Genomic DNA, 13,858 nt, shown 5'->3' with positions numbered 1-13,858 from the left:
CTGCTCCGTCAATGATAAGAAAATAAAAAATGTGTCTTATTGTTAGCGCTTGGCTGGTATTTTCACATTTAAGGGTCAGATTCCGGTCAGGACTGTGCCGGGAACATGTGCAGCTTTATGTTTTCTTTAAGTAAAATGTTGTATATTGCACAGAAAGCATAACTTGTTGAACATGTTTTCCCATGAATTTGTTTTAGTACAAAACATGCATACAACTAAATTCATGTTAGATTTTTTTGAAAAAAAACGGCTGCTCAAAACTGCTTAGGGGCGCCAATTTAGCCTGGGGCGGCCCTGCTGTACAGACAAAAACCAACGGGGGATGAAATACTTATTTTCCCCACTGTATACACGTCTAAAGCACTTGGAAGAATTGTGGTTCATCAACAGTGTCAACGAAAGTTTCTCGAGTCCCAGAGTTGGTCTATCTGACTCTCCACTACAATCAAGCAGCAGGGCTGATAGGCAGATATATTTACACCGGTATCAAGGGAGGAAGAAGTCATCAGCCAAATCCCGTCCAGCCTTCGGGCTCCTACAGGCGGGACTATAGCGCAACCCCCTTGGCTGCAAGGCCCCTCCCCGAGCAGGGCATATCTGTGTGTGCTCCCCCTGACTCAGACCTCAGAGCTCTCAGCTTAGATGGGACCAAAGCCTCAGCCCGACTCACACACTTCCAAATCGACGGCACTACTCAGACTGACTTGCTCGAGTAAACACTGGCGGCTGTGGCCGACACAAGAGAGACTCTGTCTAGTGTGTCTTTTTCTTTAACGTTCTTCAAGAGCAGTCCTTGAGGTAGGCCCAGTTGGCCCCAACTCATCCCAGCCAAGAGGGGGCCAGGTGTGCTGTACCTTGCAACTTTTGAACCCTGGAACTCTACTGTAGAGCAGTATGACTCTTCTGGGCTCTGAACACTCAATACTGATACGAAGCAAGTTCCGATCAGGTAAGCAAGGTTCTATGTTGATTTACCCTCGCATCCTGGTTGTGCCAAAGTCCAGCTTGGACTGGCAAACAGATTGGTTGTCCGTCATCACTTAGGTATACTGCAGGGTTGTCCAAAATGCAGCCTGCAGCTCTTTTTTTTTTATTGGCCCCTGGCATATCCTGAAAATACAATTCCAAAAGTTGGTATAGCAAAGGGGTAAAAGAAATTAGATTTCTCAATATGGCTGATATGCCCTTTGACACTCTTCACCAATGACTTGTGTTGACACTCACGGGACGCTCAATAGCTCCATTAGACCTAAACAGCATGCAGGGTTGCCATGCCGGAGATAAATCAAAACCCTCCAAGAATGCACTGATTTGTTCTCCAGTGTTGTCTTGTTGCCGCTGAGGGAAACAGGCAATATTGACACTTTGGCTTGAGGCACGCTGATAAGAGAGCTCAGACGTCGTTGTTAGGTGGAAGGTTATCTCGCTAAGGTCGATTTGGAAGCTAATGGCGCTTGTACTTGTGCGTGTACCTGGCCTCATCAAAAGCACTGGTTTGAATCCCCCTTTCACACACAGCAGTGACAGATGCCAAACCTTACCAGGCCTGCTTTTTTGGTATACGTCAGTGGTGTCCAAAGTGCGGTCGGGGGCCAATTTGCCGGCCGTAAAAAGTATAATTGAACAAGAAAACTGAAAAACAGTATAAAAGAAAGAGCAAAAAGGTGTAACATGGGGAGAATAATAACAATAACATTTTTAATTTGATGTACACATGCACCTTGATCACATCTCAGCATATCCAAATGTGTTGCTTTTAGTTTAATAATAATAATAATAATAATACATTTTATTTATAAGGCGCCTTTCTGGGCACTCAAGGACACCGTACCAAATCACAACAATAAAATTTAATTTGGATAAAAAAACCAACAACAACAAAGAGAAAAGAAAAGATGGTTACAATGAATAAGCAGTGAGGAATAGGTGTGTTTTGAGTCTTGATTTGAAGAGGGATATTGAATCTAAGTTGCGAAGGTCTGGTGGTAAAGAGTTCCAAAGATGTGGGGCAGAGCGGCTGAAAGCTCGGGCCCCCATGGTGGACAGTTTAAATAAAGGGACAGTGAGATGGATGGATGAAGAGGATCTTAGGGAACGTGAGGGCGTGGCGACATGGATCAGGTCAGAGAGATACGATGGAGAGAGGTTATGGATGGCTTTGAAAGTGAGGATAATTATTTTAAAGTGGATGCGATGTTTGATGGGTAGCCAGTGGAGTTGCTGCAGAACAGGGAGGTTTAGTTGTTGTACTTAGCAGACCATGGAACTCCATCTAACTGGCTCCAATTTGAATGAACACATCAATCATCTGCATATCCTTAAAAGTATCTTTCATCGTCGTGCAATTATATTCTCCTATCCAAGGAAGAAACCGCAGTGATCACATTGCGTCCTGTCTGTCACACACACAGACACACACACACACAGACAAACACACACGCATACCATGTAGCCCTTCTGAGCGTGTGTGTTTGTGCAATGACTTCATTGCGCATGTGTGTGTGTTTGTGTGTCGTCTGACCGACACTGCCACCTCCCTGAGGAAAGTGTAACTGATGCTAGCAGAGACAGGAGCTCGAAAGCGGCGATCGCGTGTTTTGTCAAGTCGCTGTGCGAACTCGCCTCTCCAAAGCGTCGCGGAGGGTGCGCGAAAAGTGTATCTGTGCTTCTCACTCACCAAGTCCTCCGGGCTGTAACGTCAGTGCAGGAGTGGCAGACGAAATGGGGCTTTTCCTTTTGAGTTGTTTAGAGTAGATTGGCAGGGTGGGAAATGACCCCGGTGCTCTAGGGAACGCGGGAGGGTTCAAGTGAAACAGAGTTGCTCTGGCGATGATTTAGGTCACGTCTACAACAACACGGATGTTTTCAAAAATGCACACTTTCACACTTCAAAACACTTAAAAAATAATAATAATTCTGCCCACATAAACACACATTCACCGGCTGGCATGTTCATTTTGTCCAATCAGCAAAAAAAAAGGATATAAATAAGAAGTTGTATAACACCTTTGTTTATTAATATCGTGATATATTACATGGGCAGCACGGTGCAACAGGGGTTGGTGTGTGTGCCTTACATTACGAAGGTCCTGGGTTCGATCCTGGGCTCGGGATCTTTCTGGGCGGTATAGCTCGGTTGGTAGAGCGACCGTGCCAGCAACTTGAGGGTTGCAGGTTCAATCCCCGCTTCCGCCATCCTAGTCACTGCCGTCGTGTCCTTGGGCAAGACACTTTACCCACCTGCTCCCAGTGCCACCCACACTGGTTTAAATGTAACTTAGAGATTGGGTTTCACTATGTAAAAGCGCTTCAAGTCACTAGTGAAAAGCTCTATATAAATATAATTCACTTCACTTCACTTCACTGTGTGGAGTTTGCATGTTCTACCCTTGACTGCGTGGCTTACCTCCGGGTACTCCGGCTTCCTCCCACCCCTGGATCTTTCTTTGTTAACAGATAATTATGGAATAAATTGAGCAAAGAAATAAAACAATGTACTAAAATGATCCACTTTAAGAAAATGTTCAAACTCAAAGTGTTTACAATTTACAAAGAGGAATAATCTTGATACATTTCTTGAACCTTATTAAAAATGAGAAAATGTTATTCATCTCTTATAAGATGAATAAAGACATTAATGACTTTTCTGTTTTGTTTGATCAGCCGTTTTACTGCACCGTTTGGAAACAATTGTGGAGTTTGCATGTTCTCCCCGTGACTGCGTGCGTTCCCTCCGGGTACTCCGGCTTCCTCCCACCTCCAAAGACATGCACCTGGGGATAGGTTGATTGGCAACACTAAATGGTCCCTAGTGTGTGAATGTGAGTGTGAATGTTTTCTGTCTATCTGTGTTGGCCCTGTGATGAGGTGGTGACTTGTCCAGGGTGTACCCTACCCTGCCTTCCGCCCGAATGCAGCTGAGATAGGCTCCAGCACCCCCCGCTACCCCGAAAGGGACAAGCGGTAGAAAATGGATGGATGGATATACTACATGTACAATAACATGTACATTATCTGTAAAATTAGCGCACATTTACACAGAGCCCAGGGAACATGTATGTTGTGCTGCATCATTAAGTGAATAAACACTGATGTTCTGTCACATCTTTCTTGTGAAACAAGACAAAGGAGCTGAGTTTAACACATCCATACGGAAACGCGGAAACCAGAGATTTCCTAAGCCAAAATTCTATTTTATGCGGACAGGAAGGCCAAAAGGCAAAGAAAAATATGTATTTTTTTAAATATCTGTTTTTGTGTAGACATGAATCTTAAAACTGTGCGCTGGGGATGTTGTAGGCTACAGTAGGCTACAGAGGAGGGGGTTAAGTGTGCATTTTTTTAGAAATAGAAGTGGTCCTAGTTTAGTTTTAATTAGTTTATTTACAAAATGCAAAACTAATCAATATTTTGTCAACTGGGGCTATACCTAAAAGTTATCGACGGCTTATAAAGGGGCCAAAAGTCAAAAGAAATGCTACAAAATAGAATATGATGCTGTATCAAGTAAGAAAACATGCATTTAATAAATATATAAATCATAATCCTTGCCTAACAAAGTCCCCAAAAGCTTGAAAGCAACCAAATATGAACTCATTGATAGAGTATAATGATATCGATACATCAGACACTATAGTATAATGATATCAATACATCAGACACCAGAGTATAATGATATCAATACATTAGACTTTTTTATTAGAAATGGCAACATATGAGGAGTTTAGCATGCATGTGCATGTATGAGCCAGTCTGCCCCACAAGAAGAGGTTAGAGAAAAAGAAGGAACTTATTTACTACAACTTCGGACTACAAAGTAATAAAAATGGTGGACTCTGGACCATATATGGAGATATTGTTTGACGTAACTTGGGCAAAACACGTCACTAGAGTATCAAATTCCAAATGGCTCGTTTGGAGAAAGTTTAGAAGAAGGCAAGATTATTTTCTAAATTTCTGCGCCATGCTTCCATGGTTTAATTTCGCATTTGCAGGATTTATGGGGATCCTAAATACACAGAAACAGGTAACAAGACTTCAGCGACCAAGTGACCAAAACAGACATTGTCACATTTTCAAGCGCTGTCTGTCGGCCTTCTAAATCAGGGATTCTCAAACTGTGGTATGTGTACCACTATTGGTACGCCAAAGAATCACTTGATGAAAGTACAGTGTTTTATGTTTTTATATATTTAAACACAGTGGTACTATTCAAACTGTCTTTAATGTCACAGTGGCCCAACATTTTAAATAAACTTGTTAAATAAAACATTTGCCTTGTTTTTAATGAATACTTAGACATACTACACTACTGTATTTTGATGTTGAGCATTATAGTGGTACTTAGAGCCAAGTTTCTTCTGAGGTGGTACTTGGTGAAAAAAGTTTCTCAGGTTACACTAAACATCTTGTTCCTTACCCCTTGTAAATACTTTTGGCACTGTGATATTTCCATGGGAGGGTTAATGCTTTGAAATCACTTCACGAGTCTGTTATTGAGTTAAATAATAGATTATGCAGAATACACGTTTTGTGGAAAGTGTGTTGGTGAGGACATGGCCTTATTCTGAAAGAACACGCGCTGGGGTCGTTTTAATCCGTCACAGATGTTGAAGATGTTTTATCGCCATGAAGGTCAACTTAGTTGAAATCGTATTCATGTTCTAATGAAATAGGATTCATCTTCAGACTGAATTTATGACTCAAATACTATGCATAAGTGAAGCAAAGCTACTTGTAAATTTAACTGCTTATGACGGCTGCCGTCCGACACCATCTGGTTGTTCAGCTTTACTTTCTTTTTCTTTTTTTTATTGTAATTGCTAATATTTTATTCAAAGCCATGAACAATTTGTCATTTTACAACCCATTTGAACAGCCCTAGGAAATGTTGCTGCATGGTTGAATTTAAAAGAAAAGATAAAGATCTCACTTAAGTGCTCCCCGCAGACTGGCAAATGTTTTATGTGCGTGTGTGTGTGTGTGTGTGTGTGCGTGCGTGCGTGTGTGCGTGTGTGTGTGTGTGTGTGTGTGTGTGTGTGTGTGTGTGTGTGTGTGTGTGTGTGTGTGTGTGTGTGTGTGTGTGTGTGTGTGTGTGTGCGTGTGTGTGCTGATTGGTCCACACATTGATTTCATTAACTACTTACAAAGCTGACTGGTATTACATAACAGTGTGTGACAGAGGTGTCAGAAAAAAACAACTCTATTGATGTTACAGGTGTTTGTGTCTACCAACCCCCACTTTAGAATTCACGACCACTAGCGGTCATGTTCTTTGCCTCAGTTATTAGACAGATTTGATCCTACCCTTGAGAAAAATTATGAACCTAACAAAATACATTTAAAGAAGGCATATTCATATTTTAATGCCCAGTGTTTACGGCTTTGGGGAAGGGGTGTGACTTTCATGGACACAAATCTCCACACACTTGTGTGTTGAGGAAGTTTGGGCTAATGAACACCGAGAAAAACATACACACACAACACTTGTGCAGCATAGCCAGCTGTATCCTAGTTAGTCCTCCAGTTACTTATGACAAACATAATACAAAGACTCTGAAATAATCCACAAAGTCAAAATTCAGTCATTGTATTACCGTTTTTGCGGGCTACAGAGCGCACCGGTATTTAAGCCGCACCCACCAAATTTTTGAAGAAAAAAATATTTTTTCATATATTAGCCGCACCAGACTTTAAGCTGCAACTATGTACCGGTACGAAAGACTTTGTAAATGTTTATTTATATACCATAATTATTTCCAAACCAGGTAGTAAAACATAAATCGTAATGGACCCACTAGCTGCAGAAGTTAGCTCTCTAATCAGCTAAACAGACTCAATAACTTCACGGTGATGTTTTGGTGAATTTACGAAACTGAAACAATCCAAAAAGAATGACATTGTAAGTTAATAATACTAACACAGCAATTGTATGCATGTTAGCATATTCTCTAATACTAACAATGCTAGCTTGATTACATTACGATAGCATGTACACATATGCATGAAAACACCCCTTCGGACATCACACATGGGACCGTTTATTAAGTATGAATTGTTTTAGTTTATTGTTATTGTAAAACTTTCAAACGTTGCTTTGTGTGATGAATGAAGAACCCTTTTGAGCTGAAACGCTATGGACGAATAGTAGACGAAACAGGACGTATACTTCCGGCTTAAGGCACAAAACAGGAAGTACATTTTCAACCCACAGCACCTGCAGTGAACGAACTCTTACATTACGATAGCATGTACACATATGCATGAAAACACCCCTTCGGACATCACACATGGGACCGTTTATTAAGTATGAATTGTTTTAGTTTATTGTTATTGTAAAACTTTCAAACGTTGCTTTGTGTGATGAATGAAGAACCCTTTTGAGCTGAAACGCTATGGACGAATAGTAGACGAAACAGGACGTATACTTCCGGCTTAAGGCACAAAACAGGAAGTACATTTTCAACCCACAGCACCTGCAGTGAACGAACTCGTCTAAAAAATAACAAACCTTTTCAGTGTCTCTGTCGGTGTTATATGAAAACTATTTGTTGAATACAAAACATCATGGCCGCTAGCAAAGAAAAATCCATAAAAACCTCTGTTTTATAGGCCGCAGGGTTCAAAGCGTGGTAAAAAATGTATATTATATTCTATGTAATATATATATTGAGGTTCCTGTAGAAGTGTGTGGTTTGTGTTTTCACCGCATTTCACAGTTCAGGTAGTTTATTCAAATCCGGCTGACGTATGGAGGTATGTGGTTTAGTATATTTCTATGCTGATGCCATGTAAATAAGAAGACAGTAATAGGTTACAGTTATTTTACTAAAATGTAAGTAAATGAAATACAAAGCATTAATACACAAAACGATATGATTTAAAAAATCAAGTGTACCGAATTGTTTAAAAAAAAGTCAGGCTTTTGTCTGCAATGTCCAACAGTCAGAAAGTCGGCCTCTCTGTAAATTATGAATTTATGAGATCAATCGGGTTCTTGTGGTCCATTTCAGCTGTAAATAACAATATATAAATAATAAATGTCCGTGTTTATCTGTAAATAACAATATATAAATAATAAATGCCAGTGTTTATCTGTAAATTACAATATTTAAATAATAAATGTCAGTGCTTATCTGTAAATAACAATATATAAATAATGAATGTCAGTGTTTATCTGTAAATAACAATATATAAATAGTAAATATCAGTGTCTATCTGTAAATAACAATATATGAATATAAATGTCAGTGTTTATATGTAAATAACAATATATAAATAATAAGTGTCAGTGTTTATCTGTGAATAACAATTTATAAATAATAACTGTCAGTGTTTATCTGTAAATAACAATATATAAATAATAAATGTCAGTGTGTATCCTACACCGACGACACGAACACATCGGCTTTAGCGTTAGCTTGTTAGCATTAGCATTTTGTTCACTAGGATTGAGGCTAAAAACTACACAAATGGAGTGTCAGTGACTACTTTTACAACATGTAATAAAGTAAATAGTTAATATTTGATATTATTTACCTTTGTTCCACTTGTGTGCTGCCTCCTTTATTCCACATTTATCCAACAAAGTCAGATTAGTAAACAGTGGAGGTCTCTGTTTCGAGTCCGCCTTCATACTCCTCCGTAAATACGTTTAAAAGAGTTTGTCCACTTCTCGTAGTTTGGCGTAACAAAATTAAGTTTGTAAATACTAATAAACAACAATAAACTGCATATAGTTTAAAGACGACAGTTGAGTAAAAACATTCCAACATAGTTTCACTGATCAGCGTTCTTCACCACATATGCCCCACAAAAGTAGCTGTAAGTTGAAATTTCCTTTCGTTCTTCTTTCTCTCCGCTGTCAAGTTTGTTGTAATAGAAATATACAAGAAATAAGAATAAAACAAGTCGCTGCGTATATATTCTAATGACTGTCGTGTGTTTGAAAGAGAAGTTTTAGGAACTCCCCCAACTGTGTTCAACCAATCAGCGTTCGACAGCACAGCCTGCGCCCGAAAAGTTTCCGGGTAGCTTGGAAAAGTCCCACCAAGCTTGGAGGAACTTCGAATGGTTCCCAAAGGACCAAAAGTACCCGGGTAATTTTTGGTGGAAACACAGGGGAACTTTATTTACCTGGGTAAGAGGGATAGTTAATGCTCATTCCTTGACTCTGCAAGACACTATCTCAGTCTTTCACAAATACGGCAAATATTGGAAAAAGATGTGCGAGATAATTACCTGATGGAAATGCATTTTATGCAACGGAATTAGTGTAAAATAAAGAGTGAGGCATTCTTTAGGGATATGTGTTGGTGAGAAGTTATACAATTGTGCTCGTACATCTCTCCTGAGCACATTCCTGTCTGTGCTTGAGGGGAAGTTCTGGGAATTGATGTAACAAATGCAACCTGGTCTCATTAGCAATTGGAGATCAAGCTGCAACTGAGGTATTATTCTTAGCCTTCTTTCATTCTTGCACGCTGACTTTGGAGTGTTTTTGTAAATCACAGTATCACCTCAGCGCCATGTGTAGTAATCAACGCTTCGCCAGAGCCAACCGGGCGAGGCGACAAGTTATTTACCTCATAAATCTGACATCTTGTAAATATGGTGTTGCATTTGTATATCCTTTATTGTCAGGAAAGCCACACATGTCTTTGAGAGAAGACGCGGCGGCATATGTGGTGTGATGACGCCATCTGGCTAGGGTCCGCTCTCGAAAACAATAAGGACTTTGGGGCAGCTGGTGTTCTTCTCACTAAGAATTATGAACTTGGAGAGGAAGAGTTAAAATCATGAAGGGCTTTCAGACTGAAAACACCTGTTTTTTTTTTTTTTTCCGGGACTAAATGTGTGGCTTTTGGTGAAAGCAGGACAAATACCGATGGGAGTTATTTCTGTCAACATGTTTTTGGTCATCTTACATTCCACAACCGCATCCTCTCTGTGATGATGCCCCGCTCTATCCCCTGTCCCCCCAACCCCTTACAGTAAGCCAAAGCAGATGTCAAATGAAGGCAGGCGCCTCGTGTTACATAACGGAGGTGTTTTACCACGAGGGCCTGGTGATGAACTACCCGAGTGTGAACGGACTTTAAAGCTGGAAAGGAGAAAAGGCTTGAATGGGGTCAAAGCTTAAAAAGAGAGAAACTTTTCATCGGCTAGGGTTACCCGTTAATGTTGGCCATCTGAAGCAAACAATCAATACGTGTCCATGTACTAAATTAGTCTGATTTCTCAAATAGTTCGGCTCTAAAGCCCATGGAAACACCTTAATCCGATTGTGTTCAGTTTTTGACAAGTCGGACTCAATCGATCAATCAATCAAAGTTTATTTATATAGCCCTAAATCAAGAGTGTCTGATAGGGCTGCACAATCCACAACGACATCCTCGGCTCAGATCCCACATCAGGGCAAGAAAAAACTCAACCCAATGGGATTACAATGAGAAACACTGGAGGGGACAGTATCAGTCGGGGCACAAACGGCCTTTTCCTATTTAAAACTCCTTCCATCAATCCACAGAGCTTTACGAATGACCTCCGAGACGTTCAAAAGTTGTGTTACCATGATTCTCCGTCCAAAAATTCCTTCGAAAAAACTCTTGACCGCCGTTCTTTCTTTGCTTAGACTTAGACTTGGACAAACTTAATTGATCCACAAGGAAAATTGTTCCACACAGTAGCTCAGTTACAAAGGATGGAAAGGATAATGCAGGTATTAAGTAGACTAAAAATGTACCATAGTAGAAATAAAAAATATAACATATATGTAATTTTTACATATTATATATGCAATATATCATACATACTTATATATTGTATTATTATATTAGATTATATTTATATATAATATATACAATATATAACAAATTCCAATTAGCATGTACAATATTACAGTATGTTCGTAGGGCAATACAAGATAATTTCTTGAAGATGTCTGCTATTTAACATCAACTGCGATGAGATGGCGACTTATCCAGGGTGTACCCCGCCTTCCGCCCGAATGCAGCTGAGATAGGCTCCAGCACAGTGGTTCTTAACCTTGTTGGAGGTACCGAACCCCACCAGTTTCATATGCGCATTCACCGAACCCTTTTTAGTTTGGTTTTTTTTCAAATTCAAGACAAAGTTATATGTTTTTGGTAACACTTTAATATGGGGAACATATTTTAAGTAACAAAGACTTAATTTAGAGTTATTTGGACACTAGGGGAACATATTCTAAGTAACAAAGACTTAAATTAGAGTTATTTGGTTAGGTTTGGTTTACCATGAATTGATTAACGTGGACCCCGACTTAAACAAGTTGAAAAACTTATTCGGGTGTTACCATTTAGTGGTCAATTGTACAGAATATGTACTGCACTGTGCAATCTACTAATAAAAGTTTCAATCAATCAATCAATCAGGGTTAGGGTTAGAGGGTTAGAGCCAGGGTTATAGGGTTAGGGTTATAATAAGGCCATGCCGAATAAGGCATTAATAAGTACTTAATAATGACTAGTTAAGAGCCAATATGTTACTAATTTGCATGTTAATAAGCAACTAATTAATGGTGAATATGTTCCCCATACTAAAGTGTTACCATGTTTTATTACTGGTGTACAAAATGAAACGTGCATGAACATCACCTTGTTCAAACAACAAAACCAACACAGTGCATAAACTCACAACAAATTACACACCTGCAAATCAGTCAGCTGTTGCCGTATCCGTAATACGCTGATAAGGAGAAGTTTTTATTTACACGATGAGTCGGGTGTGTCTTGACCTCCGCCGAACCCCTGAGCCCGACTCACCGAACCCCTAGGGTTCTATCGAACCCAGGTTAAGAACCACTGCTCCAGCACCCCTGCGACCCCGAACGGGACAAGCGGTAGAAAATGGATGGATGGATATCAATTAGAGACGTAATATTTGTAAAATGTACCAATATTACAGCAGACATCAGGTACAACAAGAGCTAGGCTGTTTACTCGTATGGAGCCGCAGGTGCCGAGTGTGACGTCATAGGTCAACCAGAAAAGCAATACATTTATCCGCACTAAAAGGAAATAAACGCCCCCCAGTGTAGGGGAGCCACACAGTATATGACCAATAGTCGCATTTGAGAAAGTGCATGGAAACTTGGACTTAACATGTAGGTGTGAAAATACAAAAAATTAACTATTTGAGTAATCAGACTAATTTAGTGCATGGAAATGTAGTGAGTGATGAGCAATATGATTAGATGCATTTTTTTGTTGTTGTCAAAAACAAAGAATACGAATGCAGGCGAGCCTCAGACGTAAGCAGACCAACAGACATGGGGGAGTCTTGATGTTTATGACCTTACACTCCCACCTTGACTCTACATGTCTGAATACACACACACATTGAGTGCGTGTACACACCCTGAGGACCACACACACACACACACACATACACACAGATCTGTTTAAAGCCAGGAGCAGTGTTTATCACTGCTGACATCCTGCTCGCAGAAATATTTGTGACTAAACGGCTTTGCGGTTTTTTCCTCCGATTTTGCGCAAGCATGTATATCATGCGTGCGTGTGTTTACATTCCACCTCAATGAAAAAAGTGATATTCAATTCAGTTCATCAAAATGATGCTTTGTGCTTTCAACTATCCTGTGCTTCCTGATGTTTCTTTTTTGCTGCCGTCCCTTTCTTTCCTTTGTACTCCTCTTAATTTTGTCTTTCTTCTTCCTCATCTTCGCTGTCTGTCTGCCTGACTCTGTCCCCCTCCTCCTCCCCCCACCTATAGTGCTACAGTTAAGACTTCAGCAGAGGAGGACACGAGAGCAGCTGGCAGACCAAGGCATCATGCCTCGTGAGTAACAACCTCCAACAATGAGCTGCAGCAACACACACATTTGCTCCTTGCACTGTAGTATTTTCAGCTAAATGTGTTAAAAAATTATGTTGTGAAATTATTGAGGATTCAGCAAACAGGAGATTTTTCTTTTTCAAGGACCCCTTAATAATCATCATGCTCATTTAAAAAAAAAAAAGAAAAATCTGCCATTTATTCTAGATGCTATATGAATAATTTCATTTCTTTATTTATATTAACACCTGTGTTAGTGGCCACCTGTCTAAAGTGGCCACACACAAAAAAATTCCCTGCAGAGAAAACTCGTTTTTTTAGAAAGCTTGTCTATCGCGGCCACCTGTGTAATGCGGCCACTTATTTTGCATCCCGGAATAGTGGCCTTATAGTGGCCACTAATATCAAAATGTGCTGCAATGATGCATTATGTTGATGGATAGAGTCTCAATTGTTATTATTTATTATACATTGGAACCTTGATTTAGGAACCTGCTCAGTGGCCTTGTGGTTAGAGGGTCCGCCCTGATATAGGTAGGTCGTGAGTTCAAACCCCGGCTGAGTCATACCAAAGACTACAAAAATTGGACCCATTACCACTTAGCATCAAAAGTTGGAATTGGGGGTTAAATCACCAAAATGATTCCCGAGTGCGGCCCCCAGAGGGTAATTTCACCACACCTAGTGTGTGTGACTATCAGTGGTACTTTAACTTTTTAACTTCATTGGTTCTACAACAGAGTTCGTAAATGTAAAAATTGATACAATGAAGCAAATTTCCCCATAAGAAAATATGTAAATATGAATAATAGCTTCGACAACAGCCCATATTTTAGTAAAAGTTTGTACACTTTGAACACAATATAAAGTGTTATGCAGTACTGTATATCAAACAAACACAAACACACTTATAATTTCTGATCTCTCTCTCTGTGTCCACTACTTGCTGTACATATGTACCAAGTCAGACCTACACTGTTCCAATGTCAATTTCTCTGATGATGCAATTGTTGATGACTGA

The 13,858-nt window shown here is 39.9% G+C and overlaps 1 protein-coding gene across 1 annotated transcript in view; it reads left to right on the top strand.

The window, feature by feature from the left end:
* Positions 1–683: 683 nt before the first annotated feature.
* The window catches only part of myocd (myocardin), an 82,083-nt gene continuing 68,908 nt past the window's right edge, over positions 684–13,858 (top strand). The window contains exon 1 of the mRNA XM_061967056.1: positions 684–949. Coding sequence (XP_061823040.1) covers positions 895–949 — 55 coding nt within the window. The 5' untranslated portion in view covers positions 684–894. The remainder of the gene's footprint in view (positions 950–13,858) is intronic.

The sequence above is a fragment of the Nerophis lumbriciformis genome, linkage group LG11 (genome assembly GCF_033978685.3).
Source record: "Nerophis lumbriciformis linkage group LG11, RoL_Nlum_v2.1, whole genome shotgun sequence".
In the NCBI taxonomy this organism is placed as follows: domain Eukaryota; kingdom Metazoa; phylum Chordata; class Actinopteri; order Syngnathiformes; family Syngnathidae; genus Nerophis; species Nerophis lumbriciformis.
The sequence above is the reverse complement of the archived record's forward strand: the minus strand, read 5'-3'. Positions and strand labels throughout refer to the sequence as shown.